The sequence below is a fragment of the Cydia strobilella genome, chromosome 3 (genome assembly GCF_947568885.1).
Source record: "Cydia strobilella chromosome 3, ilCydStro3.1, whole genome shotgun sequence".
NCBI classification, from domain to species: Eukaryota; Metazoa; Arthropoda; class Insecta; order Lepidoptera; family Tortricidae; genus Cydia; species Cydia strobilella.
In genome coordinates, this window is record NC_086043.1 from 8,322,036 (window position 1) to 8,343,411 (window position 21,376).

The 21,376-nt window shown below is 38.0% G+C and overlaps 1 protein-coding gene across 2 annotated transcripts in view; it reads left to right on the forward strand.

The window, feature by feature from the left end:
• LOC134755754 (solute carrier organic anion transporter family member 3A1) overlaps nucleotides 1-21,376 on the forward strand; it is a 70,595-nt gene that overhangs the window by 18,054 nt on the left and 31,165 nt on the right. Inside the window, exons 2-3 of one of the 2 annotated variants that reach the window (XM_063692322.1) lie at nucleotides 7,967-8,015; nucleotides 18,766-18,891. In XM_063692322.1, coding sequence (XP_063548392.1) covers nucleotides 18,824-18,891 — 68 coding nt within the window. In that variant the 5' untranslated portion in view covers nucleotides 7,967-8,015; nucleotides 18,766-18,823. The remainder of the gene's footprint in view (nucleotides 1-7,966; nucleotides 8,016-18,765; nucleotides 18,892-21,376) is intronic. The other variant, XM_063692323.1, reaches the window with a different exon arrangement.

Genomic DNA, 21,376 nt, shown 5'->3' on the forward strand with positions numbered 1-21,376 from the left:
CGGTGGCAAACAAGCATACGGCCCGTCTGATGTTAAGCACCTCTCTCTCTGTGCAACTCCAGAGGATACTACTGCTCATGCATACAAATTAAATTGTTTCAAACTAATTATAAAGTGAACTTACACGAAAAATCATCACACCATCTTTTTCTCACGTAATCAGCATCGAGACATCTCTTGGTTACCCCGGTAGGATACCAAAAAAATTCAGAAGTCGCTTTCCAAACATCCTTTGTCTGGCTCGTCTTACCCATACTCTAATGTACCCAGAGCGATGCACTGCAACTGCGACATTATTTCAAGCAGCAGAAGCGTCCTTTCACAATGCGCTAGAATTCCATTGTTCCTACTAGAAAGTGCAGGACGAACTGGGATCACGGCTAGCATTCTAATTAGGCTACACATTTACTCAAGCCCACTCGACGAAGGGAACTCTTGTGACGGTTGCCATGTTCATGCATAAACAAGCAGACGAGACGTCATACGTAAACTAGTTAAATAAAGCTAATTCACTGCTCGACTATTGCCACGTATTACGGTATTACGTAGAACGGATTTAGTTACGCATGTGCTGTTCGACTTGTATTACTTACTCTACATAACTGTCTTATTTACTCTTATTTAAACGTCACATGCACAAATCGCTATACATTCAAGTAATAACACAATTCTGTAATCGTCCTACTGGCTCCTTGATATCGTAAATATTAGAACGACTTGAATAGTATTAGACAATGATCAATAATCGTAAACCGCGTATAGGTATGTTAAATTGTACACGGTAACACATGCATAGGTGATATTAGAAAAAAGTTATATTTAATTTATATATCCATAACTTAAACCCACTCTACATACGTATATGAGATGTAAATATTGTGTTAGATAACATACTTACAATACAACAATAGAGCTTAGTTAGTACTTAGTACTGGTACTCACACCACGTCACGTCATTGGCTTATCTGAGTTTGCCATTAACTGATAGACCTACTACATATTTAATATTGCACAACCGCACGTACTACCTGTTTTTATTAATAATGCTTCTGCTGTTTTATACTGAAGAAAAAGAACTTATTAATATTAAGATGAGTTATTGTGTCATAAATTTAAAAAAAATCTCAATCTCATTCGAAGGGAATGTTTAAAATATAAACATTGTATTGTCATGCGTTAAAAGTTTTCGCCGCTTCAAAAAAGTTACGAATTAGAATTTTTACCCGTTTCCCCCGGCCCGTAATTTTCTATTCATTAAGGTCATTACCATTATACCAAAAGTAGTTACACATTATAGGGACAAAGTGTGACCATCGAGGTCATCAAATAGAAATAATAATTGCGCAATCCATCTGCGCTTGCGCAGATGAATCAGAGTTGCTGCGTGTGCGCCGATGACCGGCGAGCCGGTCGCTCACCTCCGCGCTCCGCGGCTCCCGCGGCGGCAGGTTGTAGCCAGATAGCCAGACACAAAAATTAAATATTTTGTCTCGACTGTGACTCTAGCTTGTCCCTTAGCCTCATTCTCATAGCTTATCGGGGGCCGCCAAATCTGGTCTAGAAAAACCAGTGTAAGCTGTGAGTAAGTGTAAGAGAAAAACCGGTGTAAGTGAGAACCTCGATTCACGGACGACGACGACGGAGGTCACCCTTAAACTGGAATAGCCATAGTCTTTAAAGATTTAATATATGTATAGTCAGCCATTCCAGAGATAATTTTAAATTGAGCACACAATACTCTCAAAGGTAATAAAACTAGGTGACTTTTTTTCCTAACAAATAAAATCTATGTGTGTTTTATACGTCTACACTAATAGCAGACGAAAGTAGCTAAAGATGCTATTGCTACGACTCATATGGGCAATAAAAAATATTTACTGAGCAATAAGGCTAAGAGTGTCAACAACTCAACACGTGTTTCTTATTACATATTAGATACATATACCTGATATACCTAATAGAAAGCATACGCCAACGTTTGATCCTTCCAACAATTATTGTTATTTGTATGCTGCTTGCCGCACAAAAGCCACAAAACGGCCATCGCTAACTTGCTATAAAACGAGGACAAACCCGATATTGAAACCGTAAATTAGATAATCCAAAGCGAGAAATCGCAAACTTTCTTTTTTTATTCGAGCAATTTTAAGTATTTTAACCGTTCGGCGGAAATCGATTTCCTCTAATTTGAAATTTAGGATGAATGTTTTCGCAAACATTGAGCTAATCTTATTTCATGTCATCTTAGAATACTGACTCTCGTAAGCTGAACAATCACACGAACTCTCAGCAGCAGGTACAGACGTAGGTACCTATATTTAATAAAATAATGTCACCGGAGATTAATAGTGGAGTCAATATAAAGTTTAAGTTACATTAAATGCACACTCAAATTTTTCTACATGGGTGAATTCTATATCATATTGAATACCCGTCTGTAAAGTAACAACTTGATATCAGTTCCCGTTTTTGAGAAATAAAACTTTTTTTTAAATCTTTTATACTACTTAAACAATAATTCCCACATAAGATATTTTTCGTAGAATGGGTTATGAAGCTTATACGACTACACGGTCAGAATATCTCTCGACAAAAATGTAAATTATAGATTTATTGAAACAAATTATTATTTTGTAAGTTTTTCATGACCGAGGAACTCCCACACCGAGAGAAAAGTTTACTATGGTGGTTATGAAGTAGTTGTATCGATCATGTTTAAAAATCTCCCGAGTCACTACTATATTTGTAGAATAGCAGCAAGATTTTGGAAACAAACAGCAAATAATGTTCTGCACAATTAATGGACATTTCTAGTTTTTTGCCAGTAACTGCACAAGTTATGGAAGAATAACGTATTCATTTTTCTCTCGATAATTAAATCAATTTCCAGCATAAAAAAATTAAAAAGTATGCGGTATTTCCAGGCATTCACAGATGCCAATTCGAACTTTATTTAAGATGTCAATAATATATCATTTTGTTATCATTCGCCCGATCGTCTCGCTCGCTCCAAAACATATTTTAACTAGTACGAGCGAAACGCACACGCAAATTAAAAAAATGATATCTTTAATAACAAAGTTCGAATTAGCCTCAAGGTATATTAGGAAAGTATACCTTATGGCTTATGGCATTGCGTTAAGGTTCAATAGTTCAATGCATTAAGTGTCTGTCTTTATATGAAAAACGATAGCTGTCAAATTTTTATATCTATTCACAAAACGTTTAGAATACTGGATGCTGTGTCAGATATAAATAGACCCTTGAAGTCTTACAACTATCTATTATGCTTGATCTGAATCTTACTGGTTAGTAAGGACCGTCCACTTAGTTATACTTCGAATAGCCGCCCGGACAAATTATAAAGCTAATTTCGAATTTTAAATTTTGACAATTCACGAGAAGAGTAACGTAACGTCAAACGATATGTTTGTCCCTTTTCAACGATCCTGTCATCCGATGCTTTTAGTAGTGGGAGCTGTGAGAGTGAAAAGACGCAAATGTCAGCAATTCTTACCGCTTGGTATTTGTCAGCGAGCGCATCGCGACATGAAACCAGTATGAACCTGGCCCTCGATTACGTATAATTGTAAGGAAACTTGGGATCAAGTTATAATAGTCTAAGGTCTAACAGTTGAGAATAAGACGTGCTCTGAATATACAGTGTGGAATTTTTTTATGGGCCCTGAAGGGAAAGTGCCTTAAAACCTTAAGTTAGCTCATTTTATTTTTAAAAAGAAACAAAACTGCATTCAAAGGTTTTTTGAAATTCGCTTGTCTCGCCTGGGAATCGAACCGACTAAAAATTCCAAACAATAAACACCCTATTTTATTCTACTAGTCGATACCACGTCGATACAGTTAATGTTAATGATAACATTTCTTCAAGAAACATTAGGTCTTACGTCTTACACTCGTCTGTCGTACAAAATTTCCATAAAATCGAATATTTAGTACTCAAGAATATTTTTAGACAAGCAAAATTGAAAAAAAAAATTAAAAACCTTTGAATGCAATATAGTTTCTTTTTAAAAATAAAAGAATGTCTCCTTTAAGTAAAATGAGCTAACTTAAGGTTTTCAGAGAATTTCTCTCCAGGGCCCATTAATTTGATTATTAAATTATAGTGGTAAGTAAGCGCATTGAGTATGCACTTTTGTCTCAGGCGATGCCGCTTGGCACGATTGATTGTTCCTTAGGGCAAATAAAACTGATTCATCCCGGTAGCCACGAGATCGTAACGCCCCCCAAAAGGGGGGTGAAAGGGTCGGCTCCCCAAGTCCAATCTATGCTATATTTCTTCCTGTTCTTAGCAACTAGGGCAACTTATATAACATTTTCGTATAATTTAGGAACGAGGAATTCAATTCATTTTCTTACTAAGCTGCGTTTTAAGTTTCCAAGTTTTTATTCCTTACTTGTTGTTTTTATTCCTCACTTGTTGTTTTTATTATTTTTTCGCAACTGTGTTAAAAAACGTCGTTCGATACACGTGCGGAAATGTCATTCTTCACTCGTCCCGAGTCTTGCCAAGATACCTATCTCGGTACTCGTGAAGTAATGACATACTTTCCGCACTAGCATCGAAATGTACTATTTATTTCATTTGGGCACCAAGAAGTATGTTGGTAGTAAACCTTTTTGCGAGTAAAATAGTATGTAATAATGATTTAATATAATATTGTTAATTAACTAAAGTTTCATTATTGCGTCATTTCATCTCATAACCCTACTACCCATTGAATTGAATGACCTTTTTCACGTTTTCTGCAGCAATGCAGTCGACTGCAGCAATATTGAAGCGCGACATTGCTGTCGACTGCTACTGCAGTAGCCGTAAATGTCAAAATCAAATTTCCTGTCTGGATTTTGACGTTCATTTAAAATAAATAATCAAAGGGGATCATCGATTTTGGGCCCGGAGGACAAACCATCGCGTATATTATGGTACAATACACAGACGGTTACAGTAATTATAAACGCATTTGATTACGGAAAAAGATATAATATTGGGTGTAAATGAAACGGGAATGTATTATATTATACAATAAAATAAATTATATCTATTATTAATTTCCGTAAATCACACCATCATCTTTATTAGCATAGCATAGCATAGCTTAACGCTCAATTTCGCATAAACCGTGAGGTTTTCACTAAGGAGTTTAAAATTCTCTGCACTAAACTTTATGGTTGGCAAAAAAGTCTGTATTCTAATTTGGCACTAACTGCCACTGTCTGTCATTGCTATGTCATAGCCTCATATCTGACATACGTGAGATATATGCCGCAATGTATGCATTGCGCGTTTTATCGGAGCTTTGCCTGAGGTGTGTTAAGTAAGCGCGCAATCAAAATTAAACATGCGTAAACAATCGTTACGCGTACCGATGAAACTGGGTAAGTTAGTCATGGGAGAATTAACGGTCGACCGCATCGCGAACTCTCGGCAGTTCAAGCGGACCGATCGTCTACCGCGAACATTGAAGTGAGACGGAGATATGGAAGTCGATCAAACATTCTCTACAGTGAATCAGTACCCGTCAGTTAGTGCCTGCGTGGGTAATTTAAATAGCTTGGACGTCGTAATAATTATGGTTGTATTCCATACAATATTACATATACGTGAGATTTTTTTTATTATTACACTAACATGAGTAAGAGATTTATGAAGGTGAAACAAAAGTCGAGTGTCCATTTTCTATAAGCAACAAAAAAAAATTCGAAACAAAAATGGTTAATAGTAATTAAACGGATTCATTTACGTTAGAGATTTTTTTGTAGAATATAGTAAATATAAAGAGCTTAATTAACATGTAATTTTTATGTACACATTAGTTGTTATTTTTATGTAAAAAAATTTTTAATAAAGAAAGTTATTGGGGGCAGGTTTCTGTGCCAAGCTGGAAGAAAATATAAATACTTAATAAGTATATGCCTGAGAACAGCATATTAGAAAATCTCTAGTGTGGGGATTGATGTTTTGGTTTATTTCTCTATTTTAGTAATAATTTGGATTTATAAAAACAAATTGACATATTTTGTGGAGATTTTTTTCAAAATATATTATTTGTAACATAGGTAATCACATCTCAAAAAATCTCTAATGTGAGAATTAATGTAGATTTCTCATACATTTTGAACTGTGCGGACCGGCCTATAAGTAGAATGTCTTCTTTTGGGAGTCGGTTCATATGTTTATTGCAAAAGTAATGTATTGCAGAACAGAGACAGTTATAAACCGTCTCCTCTAAGATGTCTATTGTAGTTTCTCAAGTAATTTAGGCGAGATTCTTTTTTAGGGTTCCGTACCAAAAGGGTAAAAACGGGACCCTATTACTAAGACTCCGCTGTCCGCTGTCTGTCACCAGGCTATCTCATAAACCGTGATAGCTAGATAGTTGAAATTTCACAGATGATGTAATATTTCTGTGTTGCCGCTATAACAGCAAATACTAAAAACAGACTAAAATAAATATTTATTTGGGGCTCCCATACAACAAACGTAATTTATTTGCCGTTTTTTGCGTAATGATACGGAACCCTTCGTGCGCGAGTCCGACTCGCACTTGTTTATCTTTCCCAGGACAATGTGTGCGTGTGATGTTTTGACACGATATCAGAAGCATAGACATGGTATATACAAGTAGTTATAGACGCGCAGGGTAAGAGAAAGAATATTCATATAAAATTTGGGCAGCTTAGGATTTTTTCTCTTTCACTCTTATAAATTTCGGTATTTCTCCATCGCCTCCTACCTATGATGCCATGCAGTCGGTGATAAGGATAAGGACAAAGCATGGCACTATTTTTTCTTTCCTCTTATAGGAATCGCCATAAGACTATCTTTCTCTATTAAATAGTGTCAGGCCTTTGAACAGAAGTGTGTTTATAAAAGCCAACTGTTATTGTCTATTAAATTAAAACTAAATAAAAAGTTTATGTTGGGCATCAAAGACCAGGTAAAAACCTTAAAACAAACGTAGAAAAGACAAGTGTGGCTGCCACCAGTTTGGCACTGACATGAACGCTATCGCGCAGATTGTACTCGCATATTGGTGCAAGCGAGATGTATAGAAAGTAAATTACGTAGACGTTAGCGTATATGTCAGTTTTGACACTGTCAGGTTGGTACAGGTTACTGCAGATGGTGTGAAAATGTTTTTCTGTATAATTTTGATCTGACCAACCCGGTCACGATGGAATAATTTACAATATTTTCACTTATTACAATGTTTTCACAGACTTCTTGTCGTAAATGTCCGCCAAACATGACATACTTGTAGTTTGTTTGTCTGTGATAATGGAATCTAAAGCGATAAGCTTGTTACGTTTAGGCGTCACGGCAAATGTTTACCTACACGTAGTGTTTGTTTGAACGGCGATAACTGCGAGGCACTTTACCGCCGCCGTAGCCAAGTGAGTGTAGGTACGTGCTATTAGATTTTTCAACTACTAACACTTAATAACTTGAAAATAATTATATGCCCGGTATACTAAAATACTTAAAATAGTACATTACTACAGAGGCTGGGATTAGGAAGGAAGGGGTTGCCGGCCGAATGCATATAGACGGCGATTAAAAACTTAACAAATCTTCCTTTAACATTTAAATTTTAACTATGTTTTAATAAGATACAGAACCGAACCGTCCAAGTGCGTGTCGTGCCTCTTGCAATTGTAAGGTTCCGATTATTACTCGCTTACTTTTCTTAACACCCTACCTACAGAAAAATCTTTTTCAAGATTTCATTTTATCGCTTTGTTAGCGTGAGATGAAAGTTGCAAATATAACTTTAATGCATTAAGTGAAAAGATAAAACTGTCATGTGCGTTGTAAGCGTGTTTTGTCATGCGGTGTGTAAACTTATTTAAATGTAAAGATATTTTTGTAACACTAAATTGTAAAGATATCTTTGACCTCGACTGTACGTCAAGTTAAAGTTTGTTTTAAATTTTGTTCTAGGTTTTGGAATGAGAGTGAATCACCTGAAATAAAAGTCATTGTTGTAAAGGTATTGTACCATATTTATTATTATCTTTTTTTTTTTAGAAACAAACAGTGTTATAAAACAAGTAGGTAAATAAGCTGACAGCTAGAATTTCTTATAATGTAGACCTATAGTTTCCTGTATGTAAACATATTTTTATTTAATAAACTTAATACTATGAAATGCTATCTGAGTATAACAACTGTGAAATTAATAAATTAAATTAAATTAAATATTCGTTTATTTCAGGCCTGGGGCCCATATAAATAATGAGATTTACCTAACTTTCATACTAATTTAATAAAGAATAAACTTTCTTCTTAAATAACCCTAACGAACTGCCAAATATATCCGCGTTCATACACTTTTCATTATACAACCTGCATGCGCGTACAAAGCGAAGGATTCGGAACGCCTTTTTGTGCTTGTAAACGTGCTTACAATATGTGCCATTTTCATCCAAAAGGGTACTTATTGTCGGTTGTCAATAAGGTGCTATTTCCATATAGCTTCAATTTGAAATCAACCTTATCGACAAGCGACAATGTGGTACCTTTTGGTTGAAAACGTCACATATGGTCCCTGAAATTCAGGTCCGCATTCAAACCCACTCTTAGATCTCTTACTGATTCCACTCGTTTCAATTGCGATCCCAATACCAAATAATTCTAGGATAGTGGTGTTATGGCTCCGATGAATGTACCGGGTGTATTTGTATATAAATATGTCGTAAGTCAATTTTAAGGCACGTGTTGTAAGTCATTTTTATGATTCTTCGCGCGACATGTTTCATTACCTACCTATTAAGGCGACCATAATCGAGATTAGAAACATTGCTTCAAAGACCTCATTGTTACATTAAAATCCCGGACCACAGGGTATCGACCTCGTTCCCGTTTCAAACACGGCGTAGTTGCAACGTGATGCATGCAATCATGGTTTGATTAGCTGCAGCGATACATTCGGCCGTGACGCCCGTGACAACACATCGTTTCTTAGCGGCGGGGCGGAGAGGTTGTCCCGAATTACCTTAGATCAAATCTGTCATAGACACACTTTGATTGGTCAACTGTTGACAAGTTTGCGTTGTTAAACGTTTTCGGGAACCAATAGCCCATGCCGCCCGTAGCTATTATTTGACAAGAACGAGGAGTATATTGTCTATATGACTTCCGTTGTCGTCGCTTGAGTCGCTTCCCTCCATTCATCTTATTTCTCGGGTTATCCCGGGAACGATTACCTCGCGCGCCGCTCAGCTTGCTGGAGCTGTATGCAAACAATAGAGCACTTACAGGGACGTGGTAGGGCAAACACTCCAGAGCTTTGCCATTAGCTATTTATAGTTCACTTTCCACCTGCGTCGCTGAACATTCTTTAAGGAAACTAGAAGCTCTACTTAAAGATGCTGATGAGGATAGCTGGTCTTTGTTATTGTTATTCTTAATTTTTTGTACCTATCTCATTTTTAGGGTTCCGTAGCCAAATGGCAAAAAACGGAACCCTTATAGATTCGTCATGTCTGTCTGTCTGTCCTAGTTTGTCTGTAGTTTCTCTGAAACTATAAGAACTATACTGTTGAAACTTGGTAAGTAGATGTATTCTGTGAACCGCATTAAGATTTTCACACGAAAATAGAAAAAAACAATTAATTTTGGGGGTTTCCCATACTTGGAACTGATACTCAAAAAAAATTTTTTTTTTTTTCATCAAACCCATACGTGTGGCGTATCTATGGATAGGTCTTCAAAAATGATATTGAGGTTTCTAATATCATTTTTTGCTAAACTGAATAGTTTGCGCGAGAGACACTTCCAAAGTGGTAAAATGTGTGCTGTAACTTCTAAAATAAGAGAATGATAAAACTGAAAAAAATATATGTACATTGCCATGCAAACTTCCACCGAAAATTGGTTTGAACGAGATCTAGTTTTTTTTAAATACGTCATAAATCGTAAACCCCAATTTACCTTTCACTCACGTTTCACATAAAAAATACATTGTTAAAATTATGTAATGTACGGAACCCTCGGTGCGCGAGTCCGACTCGCACTTGGCCGGTTTTTTTGACAATAAATGCGGTATGGGTTTGAACACATTTTGTTTATAATTAAATAGATGGTCATTCACCAGAACGAATATACCTTAATAGGCGAAGAGTTGTAAGCGTAGATTCTCAATTAAATAAATGTTTTTAGCGCTTCTATCAACGTTACTGTTCCTAGCTTGTTTGAACTTCAACAGGAATTCTCTACAAATATTCCCGTGCTTGTTTTTTTCCAAACTGCCGCCGCATACCCGTGGCTCAGCCATTAAAGCCTTCAAATTACGGCCCTGTTTTTATGTATGGGTCATTCCAGGGTGATTCATCCTACCTTCTTTCGATTGAGCTGTTGCTCTTAGCGATCTCTGTGAACAATAAACTGACACGTAAGTATCATTCCACGCAATGTTTTATGATACTGCTTCGTTTCAAACACTGCTCATAAAGAATCTGTCATATTTTTTAATGATTACTAATTTCTGGCCGAGTTATCTTGTTACCTTTTTATTGTAACACTGTTTTGCAATCGGGTATTCATGTGTATGAGGCAGTGATATAAATCCGTAGACGTTTCAATATAACGCGCGCACAACACGTGCAGTTAACGTTGACCGACTAGCTAATGATTCACGCTTGTGCGGCTGCGACCGAACCGGCCCTGCCCGATTTGTATTCGTCCAGTCTCCGACTGACATTAGTCCACATGCGGCATTCACTTCTATAATTTCTATATGCACATTAAATAGAAACAAAAGGTTGGCTAATGCTAATATCGAATTACCTGCCTTACTTTAGTAACTTCCTGCTTATAGTTTCTTTACTTTTTTACTAGTTAATAATGTGCTAATGCTGTAAGCTCATTGAATAAAATACTGAGTTCGGTAGCTTGTTTTCGCAATTATTTGATTCTGCTCTGAATCTGCTCATATAACAATGGCTGTCCTTCACCCGGTTCTCGATAAACAGAACACACGTCGACTGCTCTTGGGCAGCAGTAGGTAGGTAACTTTAGATACAGTTTTGTTTACGTCAGCCATCTTGCTTCCTGTCTCTTGCTTGTTATTTATAATCGTGATCACTGAGTTTATTGATCTAGTGCACTATTTCCCAAAGGTGAGGTCTTTAAGCTGTCAGTATTGTCATTGTTTGTTTCCTGAGTAAACAGTGGCAGAAGTCAGTGGAACACCCGTTACTTCGAGTTAATTGTTAGTCCTCATTAATGCTGGTGCTGATCAAGTGATCATAGTTGAGACAAGTTAAAAAACAAAGCATGACGTTAAGCAATCAGCAAATTCTAACCGTTACCTCATTTTTAGTAAAATAAAAAAACTCCTACACACTAGAGATTTTAACAATACCACAGTTTATTTTGGTGCAACTAGGTATTTTGAAGTTAACATATACGGTTAACCAGAAATTCTTGTGGTTTTTTAAGGGCGGGGTGGAAGTTTTAGTTGCATGCAACTGATTTGTAGCAGGTACCTATGCTAAGTAAGTAAAAAAAATAATACTTAAACTAGAATTTTCCGCTACGCTACCATCTACTATAAAACGTCCGCAACGTTCTAACGTAGAACGTTTCGGAGCTTTATCACAATCATAATCGCAAGTGACACACAAAGAAGATTACTTAATTTCCCAAGATACTTAAGCACTGTGTTAAGCATTTAAGCACTGTTGGGCCATATGCAATCGGTACTAACGGTAAAGTTTTAAATCCTAGAAGATTTGAACAATACCACAGTTCACATTCACTACTCTAAATCAGATACCTAAATACGATTAGATCACCCGAACAAACGTTAATAACATAGCTTAACCAGTCTGACCTTGATGTTAATATTGATTGTGAAGATCCTGTTAGTGAGGTTCTGAGGTTGGTATCGAAATGTGGTGTTTGGTTGGATCGATCCTAAGCTGCCGGCAGCGTCGCCCACTCGCGGCCTCATGCCTTTCCCTCCGTGACGGACACGGAGGCCGCGGCGCGGACGCGTAACTACTGCCACACTTTTTGAAACAATGTATTATTAAGGACAAATTTGAATGTTTAGGTGACCTTACATTTTTGATACGTTGCGAACTCATTCTTGCTCGCTTCAGTTTAAAGAAGATTGCACAGCTTAAACTCGGAAATTGTTGAATGCCCTAATTTATGATGGTTGTCTATTTGGATATTCGTCCGTGAAAGCAATTTTGCTATCTGTTTTCATTATTACATCATCGGACCGCAAACATATTACTGATATCCTCGAGGCACCATTATGTTATAAACCAATGCTAGTTGTTGACGTTGTTTGACGAGAGCTCACGCTCAATTTCTGCTAAAATCGCAAACGCAAGTAAGACAATACCACAGATAAGCCGACTCCAAAACGCCAAACGTGACGCAACGGCGACGCAATCGCATCTGAAATCGCAGAACCTAACTGATTGGAAACACGCAACCAGCGTTATGCTTTTAATGACGACTGAATTTTGCCTGTCGTAATTTGAGAATGAATAAACTAGTAAATCTAGTAAAGACGTAGAAAATATCGACCCCACGCATGGTTAATGCCTACGTTAACCTTGAACGCACACCCTGTTTCACATAAATCTTGGCTTCGCATTCACTAATCTAATAGACGCTGTCAGCCTAACGAATAGGTACGCCTTTAATGTCCTGTTTGATCGACCAACAGCACGCTCTATCGAAATTTTCTTGAAATCACAATAGATTACGATCTAATTATTAGTGTCTATCCTTAAATTATACACTCCAGACAAAATAGATCATAGTCCTTCCTTTCATTAAAAATGTCTTATAACTTATTTCATTACAATAAATAAATACTTACACTGTCAATAGTAATGTCAGTACAGATATACGTAATGTGATAATTACTGAGTGTGTGGTTTGCATTATATTTAACCACCTACATTTTCATGTCATTATACTCATTATAGCAACAAAGTGATATTGTTATTCGACATGTTTTTACGTTGCTCAAATATGTTTGGCAGCCAGACGTCTGACGTCTAGTTTACTTACCAAAGGGTGTGACTTTATATAAGCTTTTACTAAATTGTTGTCATATGGTACGTGGCGGCTCCTTGATAGTTTTCATAGCTAGCAATAAAACATGTAGTTGTAGGTAAAAACTGGGAACAACGTACCTATCATAAAATCATTCAGTAAGCCGCTTTCGTTGTTTAATTAACCAGATACATTAAGATAAGCAGCAAACATAGGAGCTAAACGATTTAATGGTTTCCCGTAGTCACGTTTAGTCCGCAGCGGAGTTCGCTATTCTGCCTGAGCAAAATGTGCGGGAGTGAAATTTTGGCAACAGATCTACTCTGCAAGGTTACGTAATGTTGCAGGTCTACGAGGGAACGGATGTTTTGTCAAATATAACTGTTAGGGCCCTATCCTAATGGCCAACCTAATCGCCGATTTTGTTACTTTATAATTTTTAAGAATAAAAAACCGACTACCATGTGGGATGCCGGTGAAAGATTATTGTTGATGGTGCACGATTCCATACAATAAAATGATAAAGACAGCATCTGCTTGCCTGATTATGTAGATAAGGAAGTAAAACCACCCACTTTTCTAGTAGCATTTCGTTTCTGTGTGGATCGCAGTTCTAACCTAACCTAATTTTCTGATAGCAGTTCGGTTCTGTGAGGATCGCAGTTTAAACCTAACCTAACCCACTTTTCTAGTATCATTTCCGGGTCTGGGTTCGGATCCGGGTCCGTGTCCGGGGCCAAGTTTGGGCCCAAGTTCGGTCCGGGTCCGACTCCGAGTCGGGGTCCGGGTTCGAGTCCGGGTCTGGATCCGGGGCTGGTTCCAGGTCTAGGGACCAGGTCCATGTCCAGATACGGGTCCGAGTCCGGGTCCGTAACGAAGAGGACAAATCGGCAATAACGTGAACATGTGTCGTTGAAGAGCTCCATTCTGATTATCATCAGCAGTTCCACTTCATTAGATGTCAGTTTTTTAAATGTTAATGCTTGATTTGATTTGTTGATGAAAATACTAAAATCACTATATGTATGCCTTTAACATTTGAGGAGTTTCCTCGATTCTTCATGGATTCCATCATCAGAACTGCGTTTTGACGAAAACGGGACCAATCTGTATGTATATACTTACAATAAAAAAAAGAATTTTCATAATCGGTCCAAAAATAGCGGCGATATGGAGTAACAAACATTAAAGAGGAAAAAAAACATACAACCGAATTGATAACCTCCTTTTGAGATTTGGAAGTCGGTTAAAAACAGTTAAAAAGTAAATTCAGCTTATAAAGTTATCGGTGGACTTTATCAATATCACTTGAGACCATTGTAATTGTGACCTACGTGACAGGCAGAAACGTCTTGGTAAATTTAATATAACCGATATAACGTCCGCCTTTAAAGTTTCGTTATGTTATAGTACATTGTGCAACATGGGGCGTAAGTTAAATATTGCAAACGAGAGTATAGTTAAAGCGCGACAGCTTGCCGGAGCGATTTATAGACTCGAGTTTGCAATATTATTACGCCCCGAGTTACACACAATGTTTGTCATCACACTTGCGATACAAAAATGAAGTATAAAGAAAAAAAAACTGTTAATTATAATACTAGAAACTTCAACTCCCTAGGGAAAACGCTTTTTCTATAGTTCCCGCTAAGCCTGCGTGCAATTCCACATTTACTGAGCGAGTGTGATGAAAATGTTATGACCCTGTCACCGACAATGTAGCATCATTCACACATGTTGCTAACGTTCGTTCTACATCGTACTTTGTACTGTACAAATAATGCCCTGGAACATGCAATTTTAGTCCCGTTATTATAGGGGCATGACATGACTTCTAGTATACTAGGCAAGGTGTGACACAAGTGTTGCAGTTGACAGCTATGTTGGGACACATTCTCGTCACGTTGCACGAAAATATACGCTGAGTAAAAATATAATTTGTACATTAATATTTTTTTACTCAAGACAACGTAAGAAAAAGATTATCAGTTGACAAATTGCTAAAATAAATGTGAACCCTAAGGGCCGGTACAGACGGACTTCAACCCGACTGCAATGGGAACTGCAAGCCGACTGCACGCCAACTGCAATACAACGTCGGCCCTAAAATTAAACCTAATTCTAAAAATATTAAAGCCCGTTCTATGTTTGTCATTCCATTTTCCCTCCCCATAATCTGAAAGCTCTCAAGATAATATCAAGTGTAACGCAATAACAAATATAGACTCCTGACGCTGCGTGGGTTCGCATTATAGGTATAGTCATGGACTAAATCTGCCTACAGAGTTTACACATGATTGACCCCCACTGTCGTTCACCCGTTCTAATTTTATCAATTGGTGTTATTGATAGCTTGTTGGTATTATTTCTGTGATCGACATATTAAGGAAACTTTTTCCGTGTACAGTAAGCAGCAGAAGTTGTTAAGCGGGCTAGGTGTTCAAAATGATCTTAACGCGACTTTATTGTTGAGAGAATAAGAGCGTGTCAAGGTAATTTTAAACACCTCGCCCGCTTAGCAACTTCTGCTGCTGACTGTATGTCTTTCATATCATTTACAACAACAGTTTGTACCGTAGACTGAGGGGATTTCTAAAAAGAATGTGGCTACTTTGACAGCTTTAAAATTATATTCATGAAACGATGTAATTTTATTAAAATATAAGCCTCTACCTGTCAACTTCTTGGGCACTTTCGCTCGAAGCGATCAGTCATGGTATAGGCATAAGTTCGCCTTTTTGGTAATTTACGTTTTTAATTGCAATTTAACCTGTTTTGTGTACAATACAGTTTTTACATTCATATTATACGTTAACGTTAAGCAACTACGTTGTTATTGTTTGACTGCAATCTTCCTTGCGGTTTATCATTCACTATTCATAACGGTAACGGGGAAATATTTAATCGACATACGCAATTACGCACCTTAAATGTTATGCGGTCATTGCTTCATGTAATTCGCGAAACTTTGACCACGCTCATCGACCGTTACTAAAACCCGTCTACACGCAGGTACTTTTTGAACCCGCATCGTCGATTCAGAATTCATAGTTAACGGCATTTTCAGTGAAACGTTGGCCATAAATTCATGTGACCATAATTTAGTAATTTGAAAGCCCTCGTTCAAACTGGAGATAATAGGAACCTATTGTGAGATGTAGTAAATATCTAATCAACAAAAGGTCAGTCGGAGTAATGGAAGCAAAGATATGAGCATGTACCTTACAGCGTACACCTACTCTAGAACTACACATACTAGGGTGCGGGTAGAGGCACTTGTATCAGATACCTAACATTCGGAACCCTTACTTCCTTAGTATGTACTTTTGTTTCTAGAGGAGGTGCATTCGCCCCGTGGTTTACATACATATAGCTACCTGTGACTATAACTAGCTTTATCACATGAAAGTAATTAAAAGTGACACAATCTTTACTCATTATTTAAACTGCAACGGGCCTTTATCGCGTGCTCTTTTTATATCAGTTTTATTTTAATTAATTGCTTTATGATATTAAACGAACAACACCATCAGCTGTTAATAGTTATGTTATGTACAAATTATCAAAGTAAACCCAACTGTAACGAATCGTGTATGACAGAGGCATATAAATTGTAGACTGCTCACAACATTCAATGAATATCGCAAATATCGCATTTCACCTAGACTACCTATAAAGTAACTCCGAAAAATAGATCGCTATACAGAATTAAATACTTATTTAGGTCTAGGTTGAATGAATGATGTCGTCCTAACAGGCACTACAAGGGATGCTGTTTTAATAAGCGCTATGATGAAATCAATAAAGCGACCCCCCGGTTCGCATGACACAGCCATATTGTTTCACTGAATTACAACACAATTTTCCGAAAGTAACCTCTTCAGACAGCGGTCGTGGGTGTCAGTCACCTTTTGGTATATACAGATTAAAATACATTTATGTTTAATATCGTCCTGACAAACTCTTTAATCGATGAGTAAACACTGTTTTAACAAGTATAATAAGTACTTAAATTATATAAATACGGCTATAAGTACTTACATTATATAAATACAAACATTTGGGCACAAATCGACCTAGCCCCAAACTAAGGAAAACTTGTACGATGGGTACTAGGCGGCGATATAAGTACATACATACATAGATAAATACATTGTTGGATAAAAGGTAACATCCCTAACTCAGGAACAAATAATAATGTTAAAAACACATATAATGCCCTTACCGGGATTCGAACTCGTGACCTCTTGTTCGTTCGTAAGCAGGCTCACTACCGAAGTACCGACTAGGCTAGGCCGTCAATTATAGCATAGAATCCGACTCTCCCAGTTGGAATAACACAGCTATATTTGTTTACTGAGCATAATGTTCCACAAGACAATTCTCAGAAAGACATCTCCGCAGATAGAGGTCACGCGTGACCAGTGTTGAATTAACACATAAGGTCGTATAATAACGTCTTTACTATATTGATAAGGGATACTGCTTCGATTTGTGAATGTGTATTGTGTACTCAATTTACGTACGTATTGTGTATCTATACGTTATTGGATTAATTATTGCGATTTCCTCGTACGTATGCCATCGTATCGCCATAGGTTAAGTAAACATATTTGCTGAAAATAATTATACTTGGGGTAGTTAAAAATCTTCTTCAGCTTCTACACAGGTCGTGCAAATGCCCCTCGTGAGCAGGTGTTGGAATGTATAATGCAACTTGTGTCCGAAAACTCCGAAATCGAGGCCTTTCCTGAGGAGGTATCCGATTGGGGTATTTGGGGTAAACGTAATCTCGTCCAGTTTAACCCCAGTAAGACACATGTTTGCGCCCATTTGTCGTAGCGCCAAAATTCCAGAACATTCCTCTTACCATATCCAAGAGTATCGGGATTGTGATCGGGATAGTCGGTGTCGACATTACGAACGAAGTCCAGTTTCCGGGTCATTTGGAACTCAAAGCCAAACAGGCCTCTAAGAAGCTTGGGGTGCTTAATAGAGCGAAACAGTACTTTACAGCTGGTCACCGGCTTTCGTTATACAAAGCGCAGGTTCGACCACATATGGAGTACTGTTCTCATCTCTGGTCTGGAGCACCGAAATACCAACTTCTTCCACTTGACTCCATCCAACATCGGGCAGTTCGTATTGTTGGTGATCCCAATCTCACAGTCGGTTTGGAACATCTTAGCCATTGGTTCTTTGTGCTTGTTCTACCGTCTGTACAATGGGAAATGTTCTGAAGAACTTTTTGATTTGGTGCCACCGTCACGTTTTTACCACCGCACCTCCCGCCAAAGAAACAAAGCTCATCCTCACTTTCTTGACACGTGGAAAACAAAGAACAAGCTGGTATCTCGCTCGTTTTTGCCAAGTTGTGGAATGAGCTACCTTCTGAGGTGTTTCCCTTGACATGCTATGACATGGGGTTCTTCAGGAAGCAGGTATTTAGGGTTCTCAAAGGTTGGCAACGCATAAGTGGCTCCTCTGATGTTGCTTATGTCCATGGGCGGCGATGACTGCTTCCCATCAGGCGGCTCGTTTGCTTCCTATTACATATAAACAAAAATAAAAAAATATATAATAATAAAAGGAAGGAAAACTACATTACATACTCAATATGTAGTTTTCCTTCCTTTAAACCCATGCTGTTAATAGCACAAGTACACGGTAAGTAATAAAACTATTTTATGTTTATAATGATTATTATTCTTATACAGGTGGAGCAGTTGATCACAGTCGGTAATGGGCACGCGGTGAGCCTCGCGGGACTCCAGCATGACGGATGACCGGGCGCAGAGCGCGGGCGGCGCCAACGCCGCGCCGCAGCACAGGAAGGGCCACAGGTCTGTCAGCCATTTTTAGGGTTACGTACCCAAATTGTAAAAACGGGACCCTATTACTAAGACTCCGCTGTCCGTCCATCTGTCCGTCTGTCTGTCGGTCACCAGGCTGTATCTCATGAACCGTGATAGCTAGACAGTTGAAATTTTCACAGATGATGTATTTCTGTTGCCGCTATAACAACAAATACTAAAAACAGAATAATATAAATATTTAAATGGGGCTCCCGTACAACAAACGTGATTTTTTTGCTGTTTTTTTCCGTAATGGTACGGAACCCTTCGTGCGCGAGTCCGACTCGCACTTGGCCGGGTTTTTTTTATTGATAAGAGGTACATGGGGCACCACCAGCGATGGAAAAGCGGTCAAAGCACAAGAAGGGGCAAAGGTCTGGTAGTCATATTACCTATCTATAGCCCGAAACCTTTTACATTTTCTTGGTTGAAAAAAACAATTGACTACAAACAACTGGTTATATAGATTTACGGAGACGCACTGTGCTTACAGTTGGGTCCCTTGTACCGTCAATAAAACAATTCCTGTGAAGCTTTGCTAATTTAATTATAGACTACAAAGCAAAACCTATCATACTATACTTCTCAGTACACTTTCGAGTGTCGAGTAATTAACTCGATAGCATTCCCTCTCTATCGCACCAATACATCAGTGCGATCGAGATTACGAAGTCGCGAACGTAAACGTCAAGTGTCAATTCGTGGTATGGCCAGTGGGGTGACATTGGCACAGAATAAGTAATAGGATTATCATACAGAACGGCCACCCACCGCCCCGCCCCGATTCGAATTACCTGGCCCCGCGACAGCAGATTGACGGCCGTTTGCCGGCCGCTCAGTACTGTTTTTAAGCAACTTACTCACACAATGACGCATGCCGCGTGTACAGACGTGCCGTTCACACGTAGAAACGCAGGTGATTTTTGATGTATATCGTGTCCGCCCTGTGACACGTTACTGGCTGGACCTTTCAGGCGCTATCGGCTCCGATTGGCTCAGCGTTGCAACCAGCAATTATTAGGGTTGGCAAAACTTTATTACTATATAGACTCGTACATATTTATATATTTCGGGGATCTTCGAAACGGCTTTAATAATTTCGATGAAATTTGCAATATGGGGCGGGTTTTCTGGGGCGAAAAATCGATCTAGCTAGGTGTTATCTCTATTTTATATGTTTTCCGAGCAAAGCATCTCCCAGATATTTATATTACCTAATATACATATCGAGGATCAAAACAGGTCCGTTCGAGCAGAACGCTCATCTTTATGCTGACTTCGTTAAATATTATATTATACTATACTCCGTGGAAAATGTTTTATGCCGTTGCTAAACGTTAACTGTGTGTAATTGATTAGGTTTCATTTCACGGCTAAAGTTCCAACATACCTACATATACATACTGTTTTTCTACACTCGTGCATGGAATTGAAGGTCTTTGCTTTTAGTTATACATTTTGTAATTAAATAAATACTATGACATCACAACACAAATGATGTATGTATGATGTGATGTCGCAAATGTTCATGGGGCCTCTCATTCTCATTGAAAAATAATTGAATGATTTAAAAGTAACAAAATAAGTGTAAGCATATTCGCCAAAGTTACTTATTTTTACGATTCCGTACCCAAAGTGTAAAAACGGGACCCTATTACTAAGACTCCGCTGTCTGTCTGTCTGTCCATCTGTCACTAGGCTGTATCTCATAAACCGACATGACCGGATGAGCTAGACAGTCGAAATTTTCACAGATGATGTATTTCTGTTACCGCTATAACAACAAATACTAAAAACAGAATAAAATAAATATTTAAGGTGGGCTCCCATACAACAAACATGATTTTTTTGCTGTTTTTGCGTAATGGTACGGAACCCTTCGTGCGCGAGCCCGACTCGCACTTGACCGGTTTTTTGTATAGTTTATTTGCCAAAACTCATTAACTGCAGCTGGTGTCGCTGCAGGTATATTCTGCCCTCGGCTTATGTAACAAATATTGTCCCTATGATGCAATGAACTTTATTAATCTTTTAAATGTATTTTGGGTAGCAAAGTAAGCTAAAACTGCAGAAGACGAGATAGTGACAGCATCAATTGCCGGCTGAAAAATGCCACACGGGCGTTTACCTCGGTTTCGTTCGCGTTTTTCAATAGTTATTTGTGCAACAAGAGAGGAAAGTTGGTTTTTCTTGCGAGTATTTATCTTGAGCGTAGCGAGGGACTCAAAAGCACGAGATGTAAAATAACTTTGCTCTCGTGCACACATAATTTTTCACCTCAGTAGTGAGAACATTTTAAAGGTTAAAATGTATTTCGAATTACACAGAATAATTCAGAGAAACAAAAAAAATTGTAATCAAAGTATGAAGTGAGAGTTCATGGCCTTCACTAAATTAAAAAGCTACTTTGTTTCACTCCCTGGAGTGAGGAAAGTCGCACTTTCTTCACTCCCTGGAGTGAGCAAACTCGGCC